Genomic DNA, 27,639 nt, shown 5'->3' with positions numbered 1-27,639 from the left:
TCGATATCTGGGTTATCCTTTGCAGCAATTAGGCAATTCATTTGGCATCTGTTTGATTGTATAATTTAATTTCCATATAAACAGCATAGTTTAAAAAAAGACAAAAGCTAGAATGTTTAAAGCTAACAAAAGATACAGTGACATCAGGTTGACATTCAGAAATTTCCTTAGCAAAATGACCAACAAAATTTTGACTTAATACAGTGCATATAAAGTCTTTTTAGAACTAAAATTTTTAAATATTATTTGAATTTAGCAAAACAGGAGCAAGATTTTAATATCAAAGTGCTAAACAGTACTGCCTTAGAAGTCACTGCAAATAAACTGTAAAATAACTCTGCTTGTGATTTGACAGATAGTTTATGTACAAATGGTTAATAAAAAGACACGCACACACACGCGCGCACACACACACACGCACACAAATAGTATATACATATATATATATACACACTATATATATGTATATAATACTCCAACTGGTGCATCTGAGTCAGTGTGAACACCCTATCTAGTTACTCCGTGTAACAGGGCTCCCATGAGCTGGCAGTCGTTGCAATAAATACAGGCAAAGCCATTACGAGATATACCATGCATACAAACATTTATACAAATAAAGACACTATGCAACAAATTATTTCATATTAATATGGCATCAACAGTATAAACATACAAAAAGGAGTACGAACACGGAATGTTTAAACGCAGCCCACTATGTCCTTCCTAGCACTTACATTCATACTATTTTACAAGACTTGCTTGTTCTTCGGGACCACCTGGTGTCTGTTGAATTACTTGTTATTTACGTTAAAGTCTAAAACGTAGCTATCCCTGATGCTGACCCTGTATACTCCGGTCACTACTTACTTGGGTTTCCTTGTCTAAGGAACAATTGAGTCACTGCTGTTCCTGTGTCTTCCACATACATTTGTCAGTAAGTCATTCTACATGGAATCAAGTTTGGAAAACTCTGTCATGTAAGTTAGTGCATGTAATTTTCTCACTTCACGTCTTCCACTTATTTTCATATTAAAATAAATTAGTTAATAAACAAGACTTATTAAGACAGCACTTTTAAAAAATTGCACTTGAACATGGGAGCTAACAGCCATTGTCATTTTGCTATATTGGATTTCTACGAAATGTTCAGTTGAATGTACTTTGTTATAAAAAGTGAACTTTTCTTTAAGATTGTGCCAATGTATGTGCCCTTGATGCAGGAAGTATGCTAAAGGTATTGTCACAAAACACATACTGCCCTGGCAAACAACTATTTGCTGCTCTTGTTTTCAAACACACAGCTTCTACAATTTCACTCCTCATAAACCATGAGGTGTTAAACGACGGATTTGAAACAGTCATATTAACCTTTTACTGCTGCTGGGCGAGCATTGTCCAAAAGTGCCATATTAGCAATTTAAAAAACCCCAAATCACACAAAAGAAAACAACGCAACCCCCCAAAAAACGGTAAGCCGGTAGGTTTTAGGCCTCAGGTTGTAAGGACGAAGCGCCAGAAGAAAAGACCTCATTTTTAGAGCTGGAGCTGCTTTTCTGTTAAGTGAGGGCAGAAACGTTAGCTGTAAAGTCACAATCCGTTCGCCTGCTCGGGTGGGCGTTTGGCTTCCCGCAGGGCGGTGGACTCAGAAGGGCAAGGTGTCCAGAAAGAGCCTGTCAACAATGGAAGGGGCGGGCACCAAATCTTCCAGTTTCAGGTAAAAGATGCGCTGCAGTCCCAGTGTGCAGAGGGAACGCAGGTCAGCGAGAACACCCAGCACCTTGGGCTCCGCAGGCTCCATGGGTTGTCCTTTGTTTTGGCAACTGAAAGTCAAGTGTTCTTTCAAGCTGCTCGTGATCTTGTTGCATAGCTCTTCCACTTTCTTTGGTTCTTTTAATCCATGCCGTTCTGCAAAGGGAGGGCACAAGAGAAAAGGCGTGAGCGGCCGCCCTCCAAGCAGAGGGGCCTCCGTTTCTTGGGAGAGCACGCGGCAACCCAGTGCGTGCCTTGGAGCTCGGAGCAAAAACGCTCTAAATGTGTCTGATGTCTGGGAGCGGCGGCTAAATACAGCCTCAGTTAACCTTCGTGTCATACAAAAATAAGACACGGTAAGTGCCCTTTTCTTTTTAGGGGCTAAAATGAATAATAGAGATGCTCGTTTGGGATGGAAATGCTCGCACAATGAGTCCAGGCTGCAGTGCTTGCGTGATTTTCATGATATGAGGCAGAATTTAATTGGGCGATTTTCTAGCAAAACTATCACAGGAGGTGTTTGGGAGATTTCCGTGCTTCCCCACCAGTTGTGAATGCTCAATAACTATGGCAACCATTATTTATTCAGTGAATTCAAGTGGCGATCGATACCCTTAGCCAGCTCCATCAACACCAGGCCTGGAATTCCACTAGGAATTTGCAGGCACTCTCATAAGAATCTAAAGGCACCTCACCAGCCTTTGTTGTTTTGATCAGCTCCTGCTTTTTAGCTTATTCCTCTGTAAAAGGGCCAAGATAAAAGAAATCTGGAAGTTAACTATTTTGCTATGAGGGAGTAAGTAATGTGTCAGGTGGAAAGGCTGCTGTGTTATCACAAAAAAAAAATCCCTCAACATTCCTAGAAGGAAGAAGAGCTGGGGGTTGCCCCCCGCTCCCTTGAATAGCCTTTTAAAATGCTGTAGCAATGCTAAATGTTTCCTCAGTTCTTCGAGCTATAAGCAGAATGAGTCATATCTGTGATTCAATAAAAGCAGGCTCTTTTCTGATACATAGGGAAAGATCATTTCGTGCTGTTTGTTATCAATCTTGAGTGAATAAATTAACGCAACATTTCTGAACAATAATCTCAAATAGTTTTGTGGCATTTTTATTTGAGTTTGACATTCACACATAAGTAGTAATTAGCTTCATAGGAAACTCATAATCATTTGTACGTGAAATGGAATTATACCAGATAGGGCAGCCTAGGAAAATGCAGATCAAATTGATTTTAACCAACTAGACATGGAAAACCAGTGATGGCAGCAGACAAGGAGTGGATTTTTGTGGAAGTTCTTGTGCTTGATACGTTTCAAACTGCCTGTCTTCTCTAGCTCCCCTCCCTACCACATTTCCCCAGAACATTTTCCTCTTTATTTCAGGAGGACCTGGCAATAGATACTTTGTTTGCCCATTCCCCTAACAAGGAATAAAGGGAGAACAGCTTCCTTTACTCCCAGAATTAGGCAAAACAATTTTCATATGTGTGCACCTCTGCATGTCTTCCACTCTAACATGTCTCCAGCTTGGTCAACTGACACAGAGCTGCCTCCTACAGAGCATGGATGTGGGGTCAGGTAAGTAAATGTGATTGCAGATGTATAAATCTCTGGCCAGAAGCTACTGATTCTATCACTTAATGCTACCCCGTGCTGCCCTGCTGCTGCAGAGCTACGTACACTACGTACGCTGTGGAGCTACAGGCACTAACATCTGCTGCAGACGTCGTCTTCACCTTGGAGGGGTGAGAGAGACGAGAATGCCAAGTGCCCTGTTTACATTAAAATGTGTCAATGAATATTTAAAGCCTTTCCACTAAATTGTGTAGAGTGTAATTATGTAAGCCTTAACTGTCCAGGTCACTGAAAGTAAATACTTAAGCAGATTCTACCATTTAGAAACTTGGGGGGATGAATCTTTTATACAAATTTGAAAAAAGAAGTAGGGATATTTTACCACTAGCCTTCTGGGTGAGCCTGCAGGATATTAGATTAATCTTGCAGTCTTTGAAGAGTTCCCATCTTTTAACTTGTTTTGAGGTTATTCCTGGCTGTGTAAGTGAAGATATTTTCATAGTTCTAGAGAACTGAAACAATAGAATGGGTCCAAAAAGTGATTTTAAAACAGCAGATTATTAAACTAGTGTCTCAGTAGATGTGCATTACTGCAGAGTATGGAAAATCATCTCTAGCTCTTGAGTGCACAGCAGCGTTGTTAACATTTCAAGTCCGAACTAAGCAGCCTCTGTCTAAGCCTGACAAGTTCAAAAGGTTCACGACACAGTTTCTTAGGTGGCCAGCCATACAACATGCTGATGTAAAATACAGTGTGTGCAAAAATGAGTAGAAGTACTTCAAATAAATAAGAGAAAAACCTCCATCCTAACTCTGCTCTCTAGTGCTACAATATTAAAGCATATTTTGGAAAAAAGAAAAAAGTGTTCTGCTATTAAATGTCACTTTTTGTACTGGCACATCCATCAGAGTCTCTGAAAGTTAGTCTCCAGATAGTTTCTGGAGAATGTACTGCTATGTTAAACAAGTCCTTCATGAGATAGACTTAAGTCTTGGATCTAGTTTGCATCAAAGACTGTAATTTAATAGTTATCATTTCGTCATTTAGTAGTTATCACTTGCTGGCTTCCACAGGATGCTCTTATCTATATAGGAACGATAAGGCTAAGATTTATCCCAAGAAGGACAGCTAGTCAAAACCAATATATTTTCTCCAACTGATTGTGCATAAATATAACTGTCTTCAAACTTGCTTACAATGACAGTTATAGAGGTGCAGGTGACGTGAACACAAAACCCTTGAGCCTACTGTTACGGGCTACCACCAATCTTTGCAAGAAAAATGGTGATTTATGGCAAAGATGCTCTCCTTAAGCCTGCCAGAATGATTTGTCAGAAGCCTTGTCTCTAAAACTCTGCAGACGTCTCAGCTCATTCTGGCAAACCGCATGTTCCTTGCAACATTCTCCTTTAACCACACAGAATTTCCAGGAATCTCAATGTGCATCTGTGCTATAATTATGCTAATAAACAAAAGGAAGAGGAAGGAAGGCCAGTCAGCAGCTGAGCTAGACCTTCCTCCTTTCTCCAGTGCCTGACATAGGGCAGATTATGGCTGGGCAGATTCAATGCTGGTGCCTTTGAACACCAGTGGTGACGAATGCCGGTCTCAAAGTGCCACTTTCAAAGCTCCCATGTATCTCATGGACACTCATGCTCTGTGCTCTGTTATCTGAGTGGGTCAGTTTTATCCTTAGCTTGAAGGTGGCAGAAACAGTCTGACCAGAAATGCAACAGATTTATGCTGCTCACTTAAAACGGGTCTCTAGATTGTCTTGGTTTCAATATGGGTATCTGATTTTCTCTTCCCCCTTCACAAACCTTCTCCTCTTCCATAACTTAAATATATGGAAGGCTTAGTTACCTACAGCTTCCCGATTGCCTTGTGCAAGCAGTGCTACCCAGCAAGACTGGGGTATGTCCAACAGAAGAGTGTCCTTTCCTGGTGTGCTCCAGCCCATCCTCCTTCTGCCGACCTCTCAGGCACTCCATGAGGGGCCCAGGTCGGCAGCGCAGACTGCTCAGGCCTGCTCTAACGTCAGTGGAGAAACGGGCATTTTTAGAAGATGATTCAGATCTTGAGTGAGTGAATCATCTTCTGGAGGTGGCCTGTATTCTCCATTGACTGCACGAGGTAAAGTCAGGTGGGCTGAATACAGGACCGAGACCACACAGGATATCCGAGCTCGTCGCTTCCTTTAAGAAAACCACAACCCAACACAGAAGCCATGGGGTTGCTGTAGGAGGAAAGAGCAGTTGCCTCAGGGAAAGGGTAGGAAGGGATGAAGGGGAGCGAGTGCTTCCCTTCGCTGCTGACAGTGCTGCCCTCGGCAAAGCGGAGGGGGGACGGCAGACAATGCAATCTGGAGACTTCTTTTTATTTTATTTTTGTAACTGGCACTCCTACACTCCCCCAGTCTGCCACCTGCCCATATGGAAAGGCAGCCCAAGAAGCAGCCATTCTGGAGGATCCTGGCAACGGGATTGAAGGAGATACAACGTGGAAGGGAAGGAAGCCTCCCTTCCCTTCCCTTCCCTTCCCAAGCTGGGCAGATCTGTGCTTAGAGGGGAACCGCAGCAGCCAGGCTGGACTCGTTACTATTTCTTAGTATGACTGATGGTGCTAAAAGCCCTGTTTCTAAACTGGAATGGAAAGCTCTACAGCAGGAGTACAAACACAAACTCGTAATTAATTGAAACCTCACCATATTTTTCAAATGTTCTAGTGCCAGTCTAACAACGCATTAGAAGTGTAAATAAGCCCAATATACACAGTGGCTCTGGGCTGGTCTGTGAAACACTTAAATTAAAAACATACGGCAGAAGTGCTTGGCTGGATTAGGGGTAGAATGCAGTGTACTCAGCACTTCCCCACTGAGAGTGACAAGTGGTCAAAACAATAATATTGTGATGTGGATGCAGAAAGGAAGAGTCAGAAAGTAGAAAAAAAAAATGAGTAAGACGGAGAAAGAAACCACGAGCAGTTTCAGAGCAAGCAGAAATCTGGAAATATATTAGACTGCGTCTTTGGCATGATCTTCATTGCAATTTTAATCTATATATTAGTCAATGTATTTTGATATTGTTGGAAAAAAATGTTAAAACAAGTCATTCAAGAAGCTGATGCAGTATTTCAAAAGATGGTCTGAATAAAGTTCTGGCCTACACTGCAAAGTTTTATCATCAAAACTTCGTCGGGACTGAAGAGATTACAGCATGGAGCAGTTGTCCAAGAACACTTGTGATCTATACAATATTCTAAACTCACAGAAATTGTCGATGGGAATCTAAGAACAGAACCTGGCCCTAGAGAACGACATTATTTTCCCCATGCCTGTATTTGTACTTAGCTCCTTAGATCACACATCCCTATAGAATAACCGGGAATGATTCGAAGAAAGAAGAATGGGACAGAACTTATTTCTTGCTTTCATGGGGATGTGGGGTGTGGGTCTTAAATCGATTTCTAACCACTCTCTTCTGGGTAACACTCAGAGCACTGCCCATGTGCTCTGGAAGAAGTTGTGTCCGGCCCTTCTCAACCAACTGAACGAAGCAGAAAAGGAGAAGAGAGGCAGAGAAAGGAAGATCCTAAAGGAGTACCTTAAATAAAAAAAAAAATAAAATAAAATAAAATAAAAGAAGACATGCTTTGATGTTGAAGAGGTTTAAGTTAACTCTTTGCAAGCCACTCGCAATAGATCAGATGTTTGTTCTTTCATTCTGAGTGTTTTCAAGCTTATCTCCTATCAAAATATCACTTGCAAATTCAGCAGCACTCTAACATAACCTTTTTCTTTCTGTGCAACATACTGCAAATCCTCCAGATGACATTAAACAGGGAAAAAAAAAAAAAAAAAGAGAGGGAATATATGGGTTTTAAAATGAATAACACACTGCAGAATGTACAAAACATTTTACTAATTATCTTATGCACGCATGCCTTTAGTCTTACTCAATGCAAGCAGTGAGTTAGCAATATGCAGTGATCCTTAATAGATCTTCTGCGGCTCTCTGCAAAATGACTGACCAGAACGAACGGTCCTATACGTAGCCATAGCCCATACGTTCATGCAGGCAACACTGCGACCTGCAGCTACGGCCGAGGGAGGACACAAAGGGAGCTTGCCATGAGCCAGCAGTGTTAGCGAAAAGCAGCTGGAACAACTGGGTTAGCTCCCTTGAGCCCAGCGGGCATCACAAATGCCTTTGGAATCAAACAGCCCTTGGGATCTTGGGACTCCGGGAGAAGTGCGGAGTCTTTTAGCCTCCCACAACGGCGAGAGCGCTCTAGGGTACAAGAGGGTTTGTTTCCAAAAACCCTGCTTTGTTCAGGCTATCGAGAGCACTCATGGAATCAAGAGGAATGAGCAAATCATTATTCCTAGGAGCCTTCCTCTCTTTCTGGAGAAATATTCTTAAATTTGGTGTTACCTCTGTCCATGTAGAGTATTTAAACTAGCTATAACCCATCACTGATTTTTTTGTTTTGTTTTTTCATTGGACCACAAAGTCAATAAAAAAAATGGACTGATCCAAGATAAGAACTGAAGTAATTTGTGTAATAAAGAAATTTGCTGGAATATTTCTAACAAAAGTAAGCACCTAGACTTCAAAACTTTCCTGTTCCTTCCTATATTGCAGTTCAATGATTTGGATATTCAGCTAAATGTCTTGTCTAAAACAAGACTTGAACCAGTTGCTTTAAGTGTCCAAAAGATTTCAGAATTCTAAAATGTGTCTTCATTAATTTTTCCCTTTGGTTGGAACTATCCAAAAACTAACACATGACTCGCCATATTCAAACAGTAGCAGAAAGACAGGAAAGCATTTCTCAAGGGATATGACACCAGAGGCAAATCTCAAGGCTTTCCTGGTTATAAACACTTCCATATACTATCACTGAGAAATTCTCCAAGTAAGAAAGAGCATTTTGTGCTGTAATGCTCTCTCAGCTACAATCACCTGATTTCCTCTTTAAAGTTTTTTTAATATCACTTTTCTTTATACCATATGATCCAGTTTCAGGTAGCCAAATTTCTGTCCAAGTCCCTAAGTTAGCTAGGTGCCTTATGGATCTGAAACCTGTGAATATAAGTCACTGGACACATAAACTTCGCTCTAAGAGCATGAAGATGGCCCTGCATACTTAAGAGCAAGTGAGCAGAAATGTATTATCCCTATGAAATAAAAGAATAAGGAGAAAACTATATTAAATTTAAGCACCAGGGTGTGTGTCCAGAAAGGCTTGAAAAACACAGTGCCTCTATCCAATCTATTACATCTAGAAATGATCTCCTTTTAAAGGTTCATTTGTTTGGGAAGGTCAGCACAATATAGCAAGCCCCTGCAGGACTACTAGCACTAAAAGGAAGGAAAGTGAGCGCCTATTAATTAGAAGATATTTCCATTAAATATTTTAGGGTGATCCAAGTCTGACAAATTTAACTATGTAGGCAAGGGCAGCTGGAGTGTCTGACTGAACAAAAACTATTGTGTTAAAATATACCATTAGTCTGTAAGGAGAAAAAAAAAACCCTCACATAGAATGGCTTTTCCTCCATTCATCTCCACAGTTTGCATGCTATCCTGTACTTCTACCTGTATCTCCTCAGTCTCCAAGAAGATAGGGGCAAGCTCTATCTACTGTTTTTATCTAGATAGCATGCAGTCAATAACCTAAATTAAGCACAGGTGCAATATATATGCACACGCACACAGTGTATATATATATACACACACATATATATATATATACACACAGAGAAAGCACCTCTCCTTGATTTATAGGTATATATCTATAATATATTTAGCTAAGTATGTGTGAGTGCAGGTATATGGATGCTTATATATCGGAGCTAAAAATAACTCAGGAATGGTCTTTCTCACTTTAACACATCTTTCATTAGGGATTTTTTCAGGTAAAACAGAGCAACTCCACTGAGTTTTTCAGGATTTAAGAGATGTCAGTTAAATCAAAATCTGGCCCTTAATGTGCTCTCCACAAGCACAGAAAAATGAACATAATTTAACTGAAAGACTGAAAACACTTTTCAGAAGGAAGAGTTAAAGCCAGAACAAGCACAAACTAACCCTTAGCCCAAGTGCATGCAGAGAGCGTACCATGTAAGATATGATGCAGATACATTGGCCTCCCCAACGTGAGCAGGAATTGCACATCTGATAGTTTTTATATTCACTGTCGAGCATTTTCCCTCAGAGTTTCCCCAGCCCCATCTCCCCCTAGGCAGAATTAAGGCTGCAGCTGCTATCGCTGAGGCTACCACCTGCAGACGGGAGGATGCCCGAGCTGCAGGAGGAATCCATCCCTGTCCCAGGGGAGCCTCAGGCATCCTCAGAAAGGCTCCACTCCAGGCGTGCTGGAGCATGTGGTCACCCCAGTGACCCAGCTGCACCTCTGCATCGTCCTCTCCTCTGAACTGAGGAGGAGGCTTGCAGGAGAGCTGGCTGCTGTGCTCGCGCCGGCCGCATTTCCATGGATACCCTCATTCCCAGCTCTGGCTCTGGGGCTCCTGCAGCCAGCCTTGCCTCCTAAACTACCAAAAGCCCAAGGAATGTGGCGGGCACTTCAAGGGGCTTTTGTTGCTTTGGGAATGAGGAAATTACGCTTTAAAAAAGCTCAGCCTCCCCTGATCTGTCCTTAGTAGCCCGTTTTGGCAGTTTCTTACAGTATTTTCCTGCTGTTTGACCTATTAGGCAGAAAGGGTAAAATAGTCATGTGCACCTAGAATGTCTTGTAAAAAAAAATGCATAAAAAATCATTTTTCTTCCTATTCTCCAATTTAGTTTCTCAAAAAAGTGGCACCAAGAAGTATCTATAGCAGCTTGGGTACCCACAGCAGCCTACTGCTCTTGTGAAACACTCTCTCTGATCTATTTATCTCACTGAGAGGCAGCGCACAGGCAGGGGATACCGGAGTATGGTTTCCAGCTCTTGAGCTACCTGGTATTAGTAGGTCTACCCAACACTTAGCCCCATTACATTAGGCTTTTCTGTGAGCAAGCATTTTGAAGGCTTTTGTTGAAGCTACACAATATGGTTAGAGGCAGTTTGCTTTTTAGAGACTATTCCAAGGAAGGGGGAAATAAATAGAGAGTTAGAGTATATTTTAATAAGTGTTTCTGAGGGTCTGAAGTTAGAGCCCATAGTCTCAGGATAGTCATTACAATGCTTAAAAATCAGGCAACCTAACAGAGATTGTTTGAACATTAAAACAGAACACCAGAATTTGAAGATTTCTATTATTAACGGAGCACTTACCTGTAATCATAGTTAGAGCTGATAAACTTGCTAAGGCTGGGATATCAAGGTTAAGGCTCTTTAAGTTTAAGGAAAAGTCTTTAATAGAGTCGAGCCACTCCCCAAATCCACGAAGGCACTGAAGTCTATGAAGCACAAGTCCATTGCAGAACACAAACTTATCCTCAGCAGTATCAGACCTGAAATAAAAGCAGTTGAAAAAATTATGAATGCATCTTCTACTTTATAGTAAAATGCATAACCAGTACTGAAGTGTCTGTCACTTAAAATCCAATGCATATTATCCTGAGACATATGTGGGCATTCATGTTTGACAATATGCTTCTCCCTTGGGGCAAAAGTACAACAAACAAGCTTCTATGATTGCTTACTTTGTAGAGTTATAGGCCTGAGGTTAACTGTAGCATGTGGTGTAGACTGTCTAATTAGTTAAGATTTCGGTCCTGCCCAAAGGCATAAACAGAAGAGACATTTTGCATTAAGTACTGTATGTTTGAACCAAAGGAACACTAAATGCATGCTCTTTGAAATACAAAACTAACAATAACTGGAGAACTAAGAGATTCTGCTACTCTCAGCAATTCTTTAGTCTCATCTGCATTTTTTGTATTGTAAAAACTGATAAAGAAAATAAAAACAATGGAAAATGCATGCAATAACACACATATTTGTGAAACCTGTGTGTAAGAGAAAGAGAGAGCACAGAAAAGCTCTCCTCCCCTTCCTCTCCTACTGCAATATCCCTGTAAAAAGCAGCATGCAAATGTCCTCTTCAACCAGAAGAAACAAGGGCATAATTCAGTTCTCCAGTTTGGAATTTCCCCGGTCTCTGAAAGTGTCTTTGGTAAAATGTCTTAACTAGTGCCAGACTGACAAATAACATCTCACTCTGTTAAATGACTTGGTATTAAGAAGAAAAACAATCTGAACAAGATTGTAAAGCTTCTTTATCCCTTTCAAAAACAGACTATAAAGATGTGCAGGTGCTAAAGGAAAAGAACGGAAGAAGAAAAGGCTTTTATATTAAAGGTGCTTTTCTACCGTTCATACTGATGATTATGAAGGAACCTTGCTGAAATAGTTCCTGAGGATCAATTCTGACTAATAGGGAAAAAGAGGATGTTGTATATCGAGTGAAAAGGATAACATTAGTGAGAACTATGCTCTGTTTTTAATTCTCTTTATTATTCTTTTTCTGCAGTGCAACACAAATGAAATGGGGTATTTCGCAGATGCAGACTTGACTGATGTTTCTTTTTTCTTTTTTTTATAATTTCTTAATCTTCAAAGATACTGCCATGTTTATTCCTTAACAACACTTAGACGGACAACCATTCACATCGGCTTGAAAGCAAGCGAGATAAACAATTACCTGATTGAGAGCCTTAGTACAAAGAGCTCCAAAAAAGCTGATTCTATGAGTAATGTCTGATCTTCTTTCGGGAGGTCAGTAAATCCGGGGATTCTTTCTGCCCAGCCTCTCGATATGTCAATGGAGGCAGTCAGGAGGTTATAGAACTGCTGGACGTGTTCTGCATCCGTGCCCGCAGCGGCCTGCTCGCTGGAACAGAACTGCAAGGCAAGGCACAGACAGCAAGGTGAGGTGCATGCGAGGGCTTGCTCTGAAAATACAGTGTCATCTGCCCAGCAACATTTACCTCTGTGGCGAAACTGATATTATCAACCATCACACACAAGTGTAAATTTGTCCACCTATTTACCTCTCTATGGGCATTTTGCTGTTTGGATGCTGATCACCAGGTATTTCTACATGTACAGAAAGCCTTCATAAATTACCACATTTTATATGCAATCAATAAATAGAGCAGAAATCTGGTGAATGGGGTAATTTCTAAGACAAGAGAATAGTATTACTTGAGTTACTACAATTAAATAGTTTTCCCATTGATGAATTTGTGTCAGTATGCCCAACACCAAGATTTCTTCCAAAACCTCTCAAATTTCATTCTAACTGACAGCAATAGGCACATGTAAGATAAATCACCTTTTCATCTGACACAAGCAGCATCACTTAATTTGAATATAAAATCCTTTGAAAGAAAACGGCTGCCCCAAACCACCTCTTACCCTTCAAATGGCATTTTAGGTTCCGGGGAACCTATTACACTGCTGACGTGACCATAACTCTTCCAAGACAAGCACTGGAGAGCACCAGCTTGCTTAACTTCCCCATGACCCCTTGTCATCCCCCTCCCTGCCGTGTCCTCCTTCCCTGTCAGTGTCCCTGCTGTGACAATTCCCTCCCTGGCGGAAAATACAACAGGAGCTTTGCAGCCCAGGAGGCTCCTCCGTGCAGGGAGCAGAGGGCAGCACTGCAAGGAGTGGAGCACCGGGGCACTGCAAGGAGACCCACCGGGGCAGATGCCGATTCACTGCCTGCCCCGGCTGGAGCTCACGGCTGCCGGCAAGTAAGGGATGAAGGAAAGAGCGTCAGACACTCGGACTGCAAACCCACAGAAAAGCTGCTAGAAATCCTGGAAATCTCTCTCTGGCGTTGGGTTGTCAGTACCTGAATGAATCCGTTCTGTTTATCCCAACACTAGCAAAATTTGTTACGGCGAACTCCTAGCTACACCTCTTACTCACATATACAACCCCTCCGGTGAAGTTCATGCAGGGACAAGCTCTGCTCCTGCTACTCCAAGTATCCAGGTGACAGCGAAGGAATTGGAGGCAAAAACGCAGCAAGGCTGAGGAGCAGCAGTGGAACCTGTAACCACTGCAACGTTACACGTTTAGCCCTGTCTGAATGATGCTGTGGAGGATGGCTGAGCAATATGAAATGCTCCTGCAGCCCCCGGAGTGCAACAGAACGGGAGCACCGTGGTGACTAGCGGAAAATACGGCGTGTTTATACAGATCCCTAGCATGTGCTGGACCCTCTTGGACCGCTAAGGCAGGGTATGTTGCTGATCAGAGGATCAGCGAAAAGGAAGGGATGGAGTAGAAAGAGAGGAAACACTCCACATTTGATGGCGATGTAATTTGTCATTACGAGTCAGGGTAATTATGCCAGAGCCTTTGTTCCCAATATTAAAAAAAAAAAAAAAAAGATTTTTAAACATTTTCTAAGAAAGCTGAATGCCACATTCCACCACATGACTGTGAATGTTACAGCACGGTATAACCCATGTGGGGCATTTAATTAAACCAAACACATCTGAAAAGAAGCGTATGCTGTATATTTAGCCCACAAGAGCATTTTTGACAGAAGGGTAAGCATTATACAGAATTAGTAGGGTTTTTTTTAACTGCTGCAATGTGTCACCACTTGCTAGAAAAAGTCAGTGCTTACAAAGAGTAGCTGAAATGTTTACTTGCATGCAAGCAGCCAAAGCGTGCATGTCTTACGCACAAAATCAGTGGGTTTTTTTTTTTCCACGATTACTCCACTAAGCAGAACTGCTATTGGAAGAGCCGTCGGAACCAGCCTTGGTGCAGAGGCCACAGCCCAGGAGGGCTCCATGCTGCGCTCCTTGCCCTAGCCCTGCAAGCCGGAGGCACCCGGGACAAGGCCAGGACACAAAGCCCTCCTTTGTTCCCTTGCTCGGAGCCCCTTCAGGAATTAAAGGATGGCCATTTTCTTTCCTCAAGAAGGAGTTCCAATGTGTAGGAAGCAAGATTAAGTTATGTGGTATATTTAAGGAGCTTCTAAGGGCCCGATGTTGGGGAGAATGTTAGCGCAATCTCGACCCACCTTCGCCTGCTTTCCTCAGTCCTTCATAAAATGCGATAGCTCCAAAAGCACAAAAAAAAATCCCCGCAGCCCGAGAGGAGAAGCTATGCCTGGTTTTCAGTGCATCTGCCCTTGAGGTGTCAGAAACCCTGATATTTGCCTAATTTCTGGTTTGGGGGCTGCCAGAAGGAAGCAGGTTGTTACCTAAATGCTGCACTCGCTCTCCAAAAGACAACTTTTCTGTGTAAGTCGGTGGTTATTCTGCGAGGCACAAGGGCCGGTTCTGATCTCACTTCATTCCAAGTCTAAATGCATGGAATTGTAGCAGCGAAACAGCTGTGAGACCTGGCCACGGCCCTTGGCCTTTAAGGAGTTCATAAACCAAATTCTCTTCCTAGTGAATTTTGAAACCAAATACCTAAACATACCGTTACTGTGGGCTGGTAAATTAAAACCAATGCTTAAAGGAAGAGTAGCTATGTTACGGACAGAGCCAAATCCAGCGTGTTTTGTTTCCAAAACCTGCAGATATCAATTTATTTGAGAATTTCTTTGGGCATGTCATTGGGGTTTTTCTTGGAGCAATGAGTACATGTTCCTCTCTAAAACTCTTCCTGGCATTTTTATGATGGTCGAGAAAACTGTACAAGGTATAAACATGGAGACCCTTCCAAACACTATGGTCCTGACTGCGGAGCCAGATTCCCAGATCTACCGCTCTGTACTGAATCACAAGGTCTGGTCATTCCAAATACACCTTTACTTGTCTTCACAGGAATGGGATTCTTCGAACAGATTTTAACATTACAAAGCAAGTGCTGTATACTTCATTTAGTTAATACCAGTTTTTACACGTTATTCATTCCTGATCTCCCTGAACTTAGAACTGAATCTAATAATTTATTTTAATATATTTTTGTATTCTCAGTACTGCTGAGCCTAACAGACTATTATATGTTTTATTCTTAAAAAAAAAGAAAAAATGAAAAAAGAAGAACAGAAACTAGGATATTAAGATGTCCCAACAGCCAATCATATATAATCTTTTATACACCAAGCTTAAATTAATTTATCATCAACCATGCGCTTCCTATAATATTCCATAGAACTGTTAACTTCCTAGACCTACAACCCATTTTCTTAAGAGAATTACTGTAGGATGAAGAAAAAAAATCATACCAAAAAATACATTTTTTTTTGGTAAATGTGAAAGAGCTCTAGATCTATACATAAATACATATGGCTTGATACTGCTTTCATACACAGAACTATTATACTAAGGTAATTCCATGGCATAGAGTAGATTCCTGCTAAAGAGTACTAATTAGTCCTGCACGTAGGTATCTAGAGAATGACCCCCTGAGACATTTTAGGTAAGTTAAAATACATGTAAATATACCTAATGCATTCGCCCCCTAAAAGCCTGACAGGTAATAATCAACTAGGTTCTTAGTAAAAACTTACAAAATTGTATGATTGTATACTTACAAACTAGCTTAACTAGCTTGAAGAAATTAAATGCTTATATTTACATATATCACTTAGCAATTATATTTTAAAATAGAACTATCTCAGTTTTATACCACTATAATAAAATAGGTTTCATTATTTATCATTACTTAGGAATAGGCAATAAATTGCCAGTCCATGTTTTCTTAGTATTCTTACACTCAGTGAGTTTTCATTAAAAGTAATCTGGTAACATTTTTCCTCTGCTGTATTATTTTTCTTTTCATATATAAATCTATTTAAAATATATATTTAAGAAGCCATTTCAGTGTTGTATTTTAATAACTACAGAACAGCGTTATAAACTTGTAACATAGTCTATCAGTTCCTAACTTGTGAAAATAATATACTGAAGAACAAGGGTACAAAATATACAATCTGCTAAAGCTGTGCTGATTTAGTATTTTAGAATTTTGGCTTTAAGATTTGTTTCACAAAAGTGAATGATATTTGAGAAACACCCATGCTGAGGTATCCAAAAACAGACTCTATTCCCATTTTAAAAAATGGTAAATTCACACAGATCTCAGTAGAAATGAGTTCTAGACAGCCTGCTTTCTTCAGTGACCCAGTATTACTTTATACAACTTTGAATACCAGAAAAGTGCTGTTAGATTTTAACCTTTACAGCCTGGAAATTGAGATACTGGACAAACGGGTCCCACTCCTGAATTTGGTGGATTAATCAATTTCATCGTAATTGATAGGGTTTGGGGGGAAACCTCTTATGTGAAGAGTTCTGTATTTATCCACACATTCCTGCATGCCGGAATATTCACCCATGGAACATACCGTGCTAAAACTTCTCTCCCAGACTCTCACAACCAGTAGTGACCAACACTACTTCCCAGTGCTCCTCCTTTCAGTAACTGTCCACCTCCTACGGCTAGGCACGGCCGCCTGGATAAATCTCCACTCTCCTCCCAGTTTTACCATTATTTTCACGCTAGCGAGCCCACTGCTAAACGCCAATGCAGCTCCCAAACCATCTCCACGCCTCAAAAAAAAAAGAAAAAAAGCAAGAAGAAAGGAGATTTAGAGACATACTCTGGAGTAGTCAAGCTCCCTGGGAGTGGAATCGGTTAAAGCTCGTACGAGGGCGTTCATCATGCTGATGGGGGGAGAAGGCGGCGAGGGCTGCGAGGGTTCCTGCTGCAAGGGGCTCTTTGGTTTGGAAGGCAGTCGGCCTCTTCTCCCTTTCAGGCTATCCGTGCGGACAACTGAGGGGAAAAGAAGGGGGTCAGTGGCAAAGACGGCGGCAGACTAAAGGGCAGAGCGAACACCTGCTTCTCTTGCTTTTTCTCACGATGAGCAGCCCAGCAAAAGAAAAAAAAAATCACTTTTAATATGTGCTATCGGTGCCTTTAAATGCCAAGAAATACAAATGATAGCAATTACATCAGCCTTATGCTGACAAGGGGCAATGTAACGGCTTGCTTAAAACCCAGCCACGTTGCTAGAGCTCCTGCTTTGTGTTTAGCAAGTGCCTGTGTGCCTGTATATACACGCACGCACACACGGACGCTCCTCTGCTGAGAGAAAACTGGGTGTGAAACACCAGTCTCGATGTTAATACTACTCATGCACATTTTATACAGAAGAACCATTCATTCAAAGCAATTCTAGGGTTTTTTTAAGTATTTGAAAAATATGGTCCCATTATATAGGCCATATTACCCATGCCATTCTTTGCAATGGGACTTCTCACACAATATTACCCACATATATAAGCACTTGTGAGATTGGGATCAATGAGTTCGTGCTGTTTCCACTTAATTTAGTGGCAAACTCACCATCAGCTTATAGGAACAAGACAAGGAGCTATGTAAAAGTGGGAGCAAAATAATGAAATGCAGCCCCTTCTCTGAGATAATATATATGATATTTATACACAGCATTACATACATCACTACTGAATGCTACGCAAGATTAGTAAAGGAAGTATTTTGGATAGCACTAAATTATCTTCCCATGGCCTTGCTGTTCTTGAACTTCGTGGTCCCAGAAAGTCTAAATATGAAAGCCCTACAGCCTGGACGAAAAGAAAAAGCTTTACATGTTATTACAAAAATGCCAGATTTGGAGGGGATAAGCCACGGATACCACCGCTGCCAAATTCACCATAAAGAAATCCACATCCACACAGAGTCATAGATTGATTAAATATAAGTATTATATGGTCGAAATAATAATAGCAATAGTCCTTACCTTCTTTAACCATGCCGACACTGAGACACTTCTGAAATCGGCAGTATTGGCATCTGTTACGACGTCGCTTGTCTACTGGACAGTTTTTATTTGCCAGGCAAACATATTTTGCATTTTTCTGAACTGTTCTCTGAAAAAAAAAAAAAAGCAACACAAAAATAGTAAACTGATACTTTCTTGAACAACTTAGAACCTGACAAAATGTATTTTAATTACAACATGAAAAGCGACAGCGCAATTCATATAATTAGATAAAATTAATTTCCTAACACACTAGCCTGCAGGAAAAACAATTTTATTAGTATTAGCTGCTGACAATGAAAATCATCTAGGATTGTTCTGAAGCAAGTCTCTGGAGACAGGCAAGTTTGAATGATAAAATCATATCTGAAATTACCAGGTCATCGCATCTACCTTTGGGGATTAGATTATCTCCGCTTTTAATATCCCTTTGGGAACAATTTTCTACTTGGTTCATTCCCTTGATTATTGCTGACCTTATTAAAATAAAATCAAAATGATCTGTGATGTACTTCTATTGCTATCACTATTGTTAGTCAAATACCACAATAACTGGTTTGGTTAGCTGTTAAAATCATCAGGGAAGAATATAAAAGTAGCAGAAACCCTACCAATGGTATTAATTAAATATTCTGGGAAAAATAACCTGACTAAGGGGAAAAAAATAGATGAAATTACACTGTAGTTATACACATTTAAATAATTCTAAAAATATTTAAAGTCTATACATTCAATTTAATGTTCTTTATAACCTGGTAAGCCTTGAAAAATATAATAGAAATGAATGTAAAAAAAATATATGTTTTTGCACTTAAAATCAAAGACAGAAAAATAAATATCTTAGTACAAAAAGCTTAATAGCAAAGACATCATAAGCAAAATGAATCTATCAGTTTGACAATTGGTATTAAATCTTTCACTGCAATTAAATTCATGGAAAATGTTATTTTCATAATTTGCTTTCCTTTTAAAACAGGCAGCTTCAAGGAAATAAGCACAAGAGACACAACAAATAGAATTCACTGTTCTTTAAAAACTGAAAATTGTACATTTCCCTTTAAAAAAAAATAAATTGCAGAATAAGCATTGGATCCTGCTCCCGTTCTAAATTAATAGCATATGCTCCTGATTTCCACTGAGTCAGGATCGGGCCCATACTAGCTGCTCTTTCCAGGTTATTTGTGTTTCATTTTCTAATTATATTTAAATAACAAATAAGTTCTATGGGATTTTAAAAAATATTGCTATTATTTATAATAGAAAATATTATTACTAAGTATTGCTAGCAGTTCTGTGTGCAATAGAAATAAAAAAAAATTATAAACCCTTCCTCCCACCAGTATTTTTGAACTATCACACTTGGGAAATCTTTAATCAAAACAGCGGCGTGCCTACTAGCCCTGCAGAAAGAAATTTATCCCACCAAATCTCAATTTATCAAACCTTAAACCTACTACACAGACCTCCACTCCAAGCTTTTCCCAACTTTTTCACTTAAGCTGTTTCTAAAAAAACAGAAATAAATACCTAAACTAAATCTATTGCAAGAAAATGATCAAGCACTCAAATCTAAAAGTAAAGGGCAAACACATATAAAAAACAAAAGCAGAAAGTCTCCTCTGAGAAATTGCTTTCTGTGAATTACTAGTTACCCTTCAGCTTTAAAATCTTGTAACTTGCAAAGCTAACTTGGAGACACTAAACGGGGCTTAGTCACTGCTCTACTACCTTCAGCTGAGTATAACTTAACTTGGTTCCTAAACTGAAGAGCTGCAATGAAGAAGCAACCACATCAAACGATGAATATCTGGGTTTATTTCATGCATGAAACCCTTTTCCTTCCTGCATTTTATTTATTGCCCTCCTCAGCTGGCTCTTCTTCAATGCAGCAAATGGCACCATCACCAGCAGCAAAACCACTCCACAGCCTTTAAGATTTCTGCATTTCTTAATTAAAAGAAGGTTTAGTTTAGCTTAGCGCCTAAATAAAAATGCAATTTGTCAGAAGGATAGATTTATTTCAGACGAATTTAGGCCAAGAACAAGTCTAGTCCGCAGCATAAGTGCACATATTCCTGGAGTCATCTCAGCAGTAGGTGACTGGGCTCCACCGGGCAGTGCCCATAGACTTGGTGGACATGGTGGAGCGCTGTGGCTGGTCCTCATCTGAGGCTATGGCGGTTAATCCTGACTAGGGAGGGCTTGACTTGGCCTCGTAGCCTGGACACTATGTTTGCCCTGCCCTAGGGAGCATGTAGTGCCTGATGGCCGGCACCTCCACAGCCACAAGGTGGGTGGGCAAGGACAGGGACGGAAGGAGGAGGGAAGAGGAGCAGAGGACGGACACACACGCGCGTACGCGGGCGCCCCGAGCTCTCACCTTGAAGAAGCCCTTGCAGCCCTCGCAGGTGCGCACGCCGTAGTGCTGGCAGGCGGCGTTGTCCCCGCACACGGCACACGTGCCCTCGCCGGACGAGGAGCTCCTGCTGGGCGGCGACGGGAGGCTGCCGCCGCCGCCGCTGCTCTCGCCCATGAGGCTGGAGGAGGCCGCCGCGCTGAGGCTGAGCGGCGAGAAGGCCAGCGTGGCAGGCCTCTTGGCCAAGGGAAGCCCGTAGGAATGGCTCTCCATGGAGGCCTGGCCGGCCAGGGGTCTGTCTGGCCCCAGGGGCAGGCTCAAGGAGGCAGGGTCGTAGCACATGTGGGCGCCCGCCGCCGGCGTGTGCGGGGGCGAGTGCTTGAAGTGGAAGAGAGGGAAGCGCGGAGGCACCGTCTTCATGGGCGCAGTGTCCATGAGGTGGCCGGGTGGGAGGCAGGGCTGCGTGGGCGGCAGCGGGGGCTCGTCCCACAGGCTCTGGTGAGAGGGGAAGCCAGGCGTCGTGGGCGTCGAAGGCGGCGATTGCTTGAAGTACATGGACGTGCTGGGCATGCCCTCGTCTGCCGACGGTGGTAGCGACTGTTGGTAGGAGGAAAGGCGCGTGTCTTCCATCTTTATGAGGGGCCTCTGGGCGGAGGAGGAGGCAGATTGCATTTGGTAGAGGCAGGAAGGCTTGAGCTCGTAGCTGCCCGAGTAACCCTCCATGAAGGTGCTGAAGCTGGGAAGCGACGTGGTGGCGGTGGCAGTGATCTCGGTGCTGCCCAGCTCCATGGTCAGCTTCGTGTAGTCGGGGTTCATGATCTCTGAGCTATACTCCGAGCCATACGCGTAGGTCTGAGCCGCATAATTTGAACCAGGTGGTGAAGGATTATACTGGGCTTGCACACAGGGCATATCTGCAAGGGCAAAGGGGGATGTTAGTAGCAAGCCTGGCGCTCGGAGGCGCCCCTTCAACCCTTGTTGACTTAGGAGCTTTCCGGCATTTCACGGAGCTCAGTTGGACACCCAACTCCCGTGCGCGCCGCGACATGGGGAGCATAAATTAGCTTTAACTCCTCGTCTTTCAATATAAAACTACGTACTAGGATCGACTAAATATTAGGCACCCTGCTCTCATTTTGTCACTGGAGCCACTCAGATTTACATTAGTGTCAGGGAGGGTATAATCCATCTCGAACTGCCCTAGATCTGCTGCTTATTATATATATACAGGTGTCAATGAGAATTAAATAAGTATAATGAAAACAATTTATGACTCTATCTTTGTATGTGTGCAACTGTGCCAAAAAAAAATTCATGAAGGGAAAAGTAAATTATTGAATGTGTAATATTAGAAATTACATTTATTTTAAAAGGAACCTCTACAATGCATGTATGTCAGGTCAAAGAAACAACTCAAGTCACAGTATTTTCTACTTAGGACTTGCAGACATCAATGTTGCTTACTCAACCATGGGCTTTCAAAGCATATTTCTGGTCAGATAATAGATCTAGGTTGGTGTCTAACTAGTTTTAAGACTTATAGGTGGTGTAATATTCTCCTAAAAAAAAAAAAAAAGTGGGTGGTACAATGTATTCCCATATTTTCAAAAATGTAAGAGAAAAGTATTTCTGATTCTGTTTTTATAAGAAAGCAAGGTTTAGGCTGACAACACAATTGCCTTTTTTTCCCCCATTAGTCATGAAAGTTAATGTGGTTCACTGATAGCTGGAATGGTTGTGAAAACACAGTCACTGCCTATAAAGATTTGTGTTTTTCTTTCACGTTCCTACTGTTCAGCTTTCCTTTGCTGCTCACAAGAAATGATGGACCCAAATCTGAAATCCATCTGAGGTTTGCTTGATTAAACTTTGTTAGATTCTAGCTCACTATTGGCAATCAAAACTAAAAGTGTACGACTAGTTTCAGTTCTACAACATAGGAATAAAATTCAGTTTTTTTTCTTCAGTTAGTATAAATTCTCCTACAAGAGAACTGAAAATAAAGTAATATTATCACCAGGGGAGAAAAATCTGTATCAAAATTAAGTGCTGTTTATCTGTTCTTAATCATGATAATTTATATTCCAAAGGCACTTGTTACATAATTTATATTAAAAAGGCATTAAAAATATGGGGTTTCCCTCAGTAATTTAAAGAACCACCTTCACTTGCATCGTATTAATCTGAATGTGTTGTGCAACAATCCAAATAATTTGTGTTTTAACAACCTCTAATTCTCTCTTGACTGCTTTGCCAATACATCTAAGAGCTACATTTCAATTATCATACCATCACAAACCCTTCAGATCTTTATTCTTTTAAAGGAAAAAATACTTAAAAGTGAGAGAAAAACAGTGCCTTTGTTTTCCAAAATCGCTAAGATCTTTCTGCTTATAAATCCAAATACTTACACAGAAACCATAGCAGAACTCCACTTTCACAAACTTCTCCTCTCAATCTTATTTTCATGGATATCATTCCCCTCTTTAGTATCAATTTCTGTACGTGTCAGCCGACGTACACAGATGTCATGCCAATTCCTATTACTATCATGCATCAGTTTAAGGACCATCTGTTAAATCATGCTGATCAGCGCTTAATCAAATAAAAAGGGAAATGGATTCGTTCCGTGCACCTCCACTGAGACCTGACTGGGAAGCACAGCTGAACGAGCGGGCAGATAATGCCCCGAACGGAGGTGTTCCTACACAGCCCCGTGGAGTCGGGGAAAAGGGAAAAGACTCCCTGCTTGCTCTGAAAATGAGCAGGGGTTCAGGACGACAGATCTTTACTCTTGTTGTCGTTGTTGTGTTGGGGTTTTGCGCTTGGTTTCCGTGCCCTGACCGGGCGCGCTGCGGAGCGCGGTGGGGCTGTGTCCCTGAATCCACCCCCGGGCCGCGCCTGGGGGGACATCCCCGCGGGGAGCCTCGTCCTCCTCATCCTCCTTCTGCTCCTCCTCCTCCACACTCTGCAGCGCGCCCGGCCGGCCGGGTCCAGCCCAACCAACATGAACTGCCCCGGGAAGTGAATTCCTGGGATTTTGTCCTTGTGGCTTTACCCAACAATATTTGAAGGAAAAGCGCGGGCACATTGAGGAGCGTATGTCAGAGTCAATGTCAGAGGAGCATATGTCAGAGTCAAAAAGAATGAGTATAATAAAGAAAAGATGGGATGAACACTGAGATCTGTTACCCCTTCTGAAATCTTTGCAAGGGCTTGACCTGAGAGTTGCACCGTTCAACGCGGATCAAGCGCTGCTCTTCTTAAACACTTTAGCATCCCACCCACTCGCTCGCAATTTGCTCCTTTAAATGTTTACGCATCCTGGGCTTTGGAACCTCCAATTCCCAGGGATCAAGCCATGCTAGGGCCAAGGGCGTCCCCGAGCGCGCACCTTCCCCGTGGCACCAAGTCCTTTTCGGAGGCGAGCTCCGCGGCGCGCCTAAAGCCGGAGGAGGCGGCAGGGGGGTCCCGCGCGAGCGGGGGCACGCGGAGCGAGGCGCTGAGGGGCGCGGAGCCTCCTTACCTGGAGGGTATCTTGCTCGCTGAATGGTGGGGCTGGGTGTCCGGCCGGAGGCGGCGGCGAGGGGCGGCGCGGGCGGCGGGCTCCGTGCCGGCCCGGAGCTCTCTGCGGCGCCGGGCTGGGGGGCTGGCCGCGGCGGGGGGCGCTCTTCCGACCCGGCCTCTGTGGGGCGGCGGGAGAAGAGGGCGCAGTTAGCGGGGAGCCCCCGGGCGCGGCGCGGGGACGGCGGGCGCCCACCTTGCTCCGAGGGGGAGAGGCTGCTTGGGAAGCGCCTTCTCTTTTTCCTTTTTTTTTTTTTTTTCCTGCCCCAACCCCACTCTCTCCCTCATCACACAAAAGGAAGAGAATAAATAAATAAATAAGTGACTAAGGGGCAGGGGCAGCAGAGGTGCCCGGTTCTTGCTCGCTCCTTTGCTGTCTGCTAAGCAGCGCGGGGCTGGGGGCGCGCAGGGCAGAGCCGCGGCAGGGGCTACCCGGCGAGCTGCATCTCCCCGGCGTGGCGGCGCATCCCGGGATGCTCCCTGGCTCCGCGGCGGCCGGCGGAGCAGCAAGTTTCTTTGCCGGCGGGGGGGCGGTCAGGAGCAAGGCTGGAGCTGCGAGGCAGCGACCCGGCCGCGGGGGCGGCACTTGGTGTGTGTGCGTGTGTGGGGGGGTCCCTACCGATGCGGCCAGTCCCGGCGTTTGCAGCCCCGAGGCGGCGCGGGGCGCGGGACCGATACAGAAACGCTCCGTCCCGGCCCGGGGCCACCAGGGCTCGTGGGGCCACCGGGGCTCGCGGGGCCACCGTGGGCGCCGAACACTCGCCCCCCGCGGACCGCTCGGGAACGCGCCCCGCTCCCGCGCGGGGCTCTGCGCGCTCCCGCGCTCTCCGCCTGCCTCCCGACGCCGCCCCAGCTGCGGGGCCGCTGGACGATCCTCAGCTCATCCCCCGTCTCCCCCGCTGGGTTTGTTCCCTCCCCGCTCCGGGGCCAAGCTCCCGTGCGGCGGCTTCTCACGGCGCCCCGGGCGCCCTAGGGCTCCTCTCCTCCCCCTGAGCCGGCGGTTACCTAGAGACATTCACTGCGCTTTTAAACACGCAACACCCCTCCGGACTGCAGACGTCGGAGCCAGGAGCACAGAGCCTTAAGGGCTGTAAATTAGGAGGAAATAACTACCCTTGTCAAAGCTCTTTTCTTCCTCCGTGCACTTTACATTCAGCCCCGAGTGACACCCCTCCCCACCCTGTAATATGAGGAGGAAAGCGTGAAATACTCCATTGTGATTGTGACTTCTTCAGCTGAGTTTCGAAACCTTCATTTACCCGGGAGGGACCGCGAGAGGGGAAGCTCCATTCAATTAAAAGTTTCAAGTTATATTTCCACTGCGGGGTAGCTCGCGATTTTTTTGGGAACGCTCCGAGGCGCACGGCCGCTCCAGCAAATACCCAGGAGCTGGGACTAGTTTCACCTCCGAAGAAACGGTCTGGGCTGCTTCAGTCCATTGTTTTAATGGAGCCTGACTCCAACATACAACAGTCTCCACGGAGGACAGAAAAATAGGGCGAAGAATGTAATCAAGTGAAGTAGGCTGGATAAAAGTTAGCGATTCATTCCTAAACTTTTTTTTTCTCCTGAAAAGAAAAAGAAAAAAAAAAAAAAGACATCCAATCCCAACACACTAAATTCCCGACAGAAAACAGCATTTTCCGCCTTTTCCTTTGGGAATTTTTCTCGTGTGAAGTCCATCGTTTCAAAAAAAGCAAGTTTAAAAATAGCGGCATTACCTAGTGCCACGAAGGTGATCCCCCACCTCCGCCTTGGACGGCTGCCCGAGACCTATCGCGATAGCTCCGTCGCGATACCAGCCCCCAATACGACGCAGCCGGGTGCCGGTGCCTCGTCGAGTCTCTCCAAGCCCCAAGCTCCTCTCCCGGCCTGCCAGCCGGCCACGGGAGCGCCGGGCGTTTGCGCGGCGTTTGCGCGGCGCGGCCTCCCCGCGCTCCGCGCAGCGCACGTGCTGCGGCACCGCCGCCCCTCATTACGGTTCCCGACTTCCAAAGGGAAGGCTGCACGCTGCTTCGGAAGCAGGCACCGGGCAGACGTGCCTCGCGAGGGTCCCGGCTCATTTCCATACAATATGCCACATGCCAACAACGACCCCTTCCGCGAGCCCTCCGCGCTGCCGACGGTCTGCGCCCTCCTAAGCAGAGATTAGATCAACCTGCCCCGCCGTCCCTATTAGGCAGCTCTAACTTGTGCAAACAAAACCACCTATCCTCCGAGCGCGGCTTAAGGGAAGGAGACAAATTGCTGCCATTCATCACGAGCGCTGTTGTAAACTCCCCGCCGGCGGCGGCAGCATCATTTCCATGACAACAACCAGCAGAAAGACCTCGGTACCGGCTGGGGCTCCGCGCCGCGCACCCCGCTCCGCCGGCGGCCACCGGCGCCCGCGCTCCCGCTGCGGCCACACGGGAGCCGCGGGCAGCGCGCGGCAAGTGACGGTCCACGCGGCGAGAGAGCGAGAACAACAACAATTAATAATAATAATAATAATAATAATAATAATAATAATAAAGAGAGAGGTAAAGTTTCGGTTAGAGCCGCGGCCGCGGTCCTCCGCGCCCGGCTGTCACTCCGCGAGCATCTACCCCGGGGGCACAAGTTCTACCAAGTGCAAGCGCGTCGCCTTTTCGCTCTCTCCCGTTCCCATACGTACTTGATTGCTGTGGAGGTTCCGTCTTTACATCTAATTTGTAAATGCCCCTTTCCTTAAACGTGTGTGCAGGCGCTGTCCAGCGGCGCGGTTGTAAAGAGAAAACCCCCGAGGTTCCCGGCGGCCGCAGATGCGCAGGGCGCGTTATCCCAAGTCATGGAAAGAAAGGATGCCCCGAGCCGGAGGAAGCGGGAGCGCGTCCCGGAGCGAGCGAGCGAGCGAAGAGGCGCCCGCGGGCGCCGTGCGCGGCCGCGGCGGCAGAGAGCGCCGGTGCCCGGCTCGCCGCGTGCCCGTGCGAGCGCGTGTGCTGCGCGGCGCCGCCGGAGAGGAAGGAGCCTCCTCTCCTCGCTGCTCTCGCTCTCCCCTGCTCGGAACGTCATTTATGCGAGAGGAGCCCTAGCGGCCTCTCCATAGAGCGGCTGGAATGCGAAACGTCAATAGTGACGCCATGGGAGCCTGACGCTACTGACCCCCCCCCCGCCCGCCCGCCCGCCCGCCCCACTGTGTGCGCCGCGCTCCCGCCGCACCGCACCGCACCGCGCGGCGCAGCGCAACGCCGCGGAGAGCCGCGCAGAGCCGCGGAACGCCGCGCAGAACCGCGCAGCACCGCGGAGAGCCCCAGAGCGCTGCGCGGCGCCGCGGAAAAGCGCGCAGCGCCTCGGACAGGCGCGCAGCGCCGCGCAGCACCGCTCAGAGCCGTGCAGCACCGCGCAGCGCCCCGGGCCGCCCGGCTGCCCGCGCGAGTTGCGCTCTGGGGGAAATAAAACTAGTGGCAACAACAGCAGTGTTTCAGAGAGCGGCGGGGCTGCCGTGCTCGGTCTGCAGGCGCCGCCAGCTCTCGGCTCGGGCGGAAAGCGGCATTTGCGGGAGCGACTCTGAGAGCTTTATTTTTATTTATCTTTTTATTTATTCGAATTTTCTGTTGAACTTTGCGGCGCGCGGGAGCCCAGCGCAGCTCGCGGAGGGCCGCGCTGCCCGCGGCTCGAGCCGAGCCCAGGACGGAGCCGCCGGGCCCGTGCGCGGGAC

The 27,639-nt window shown here is 44.9% G+C and overlaps 1 protein-coding gene across 1 annotated transcript; it reads right to left on the bottom strand.

The window, feature by feature from the left end:
• Positions 1-23,979, bottom strand: NR4A3 (nuclear receptor subfamily 4 group A member 3). Its single transcript, XM_026044164.1, has 7 exons — positions 23,923-23,979; positions 20,421-21,310; positions 18,020-18,149; positions 16,859-17,031; positions 11,978-12,177; positions 10,606-10,784; positions 1-1,905 (listed from the first exon to the last, which is right to left on the bottom strand). Exons 2-7 carry the CDS (start codon positions 21,306-21,308, stop codon positions 1,643-1,645), a joined length of 1,833 nt encoding a protein of 610 aa, XP_025899949.1. The 5' UTR covers positions 21,309-21,310; positions 23,923-23,979; the 3' UTR covers positions 1-1,642.
• Between the last annotated feature and the right edge of the window lie 3,660 nt (positions 23,980-27,639).

This window comes from Nothoprocta perdicaria, unplaced genomic scaffold, assembly GCF_003342845.1.
Source record: "Nothoprocta perdicaria isolate Ctin4 unplaced genomic scaffold, notPer1 scaffold_351, whole genome shotgun sequence".
NCBI classification, from domain to species: domain Eukaryota; kingdom Metazoa; phylum Chordata; class Aves; order Tinamiformes; family Tinamidae; genus Nothoprocta; species Nothoprocta perdicaria.
The sequence above is the reverse complement of the archived record's forward strand: the minus strand, read 5'-3'. Positions and strand labels throughout refer to the sequence as shown.

Excerpts from the sequence above, each read along its gene's own strand:
- NR4A3 (XM_026044164.1), bottom strand. The coding sequence starts at position 21,308 with ATGCCCTGTGTGCAAGCCCAGTATAATCCTTCACCACCTGGTTCAAAT. Across the intron at positions 18,150-20,420 it reads GCTGCAAGGGCTTCTTCAAG|AGAACAGTTCAGAAAAATGC; the intron begins GTGAGAGCTCGG and ends TTTTTTTTTCAG. Across the intron at positions 1,906-10,605 it reads AGCTCTAACTATGATTACAG|AACGGCATGGATTAAAAGAA; the intron begins GTAAGTGCTCCG and ends CTCCCTTTGCAG.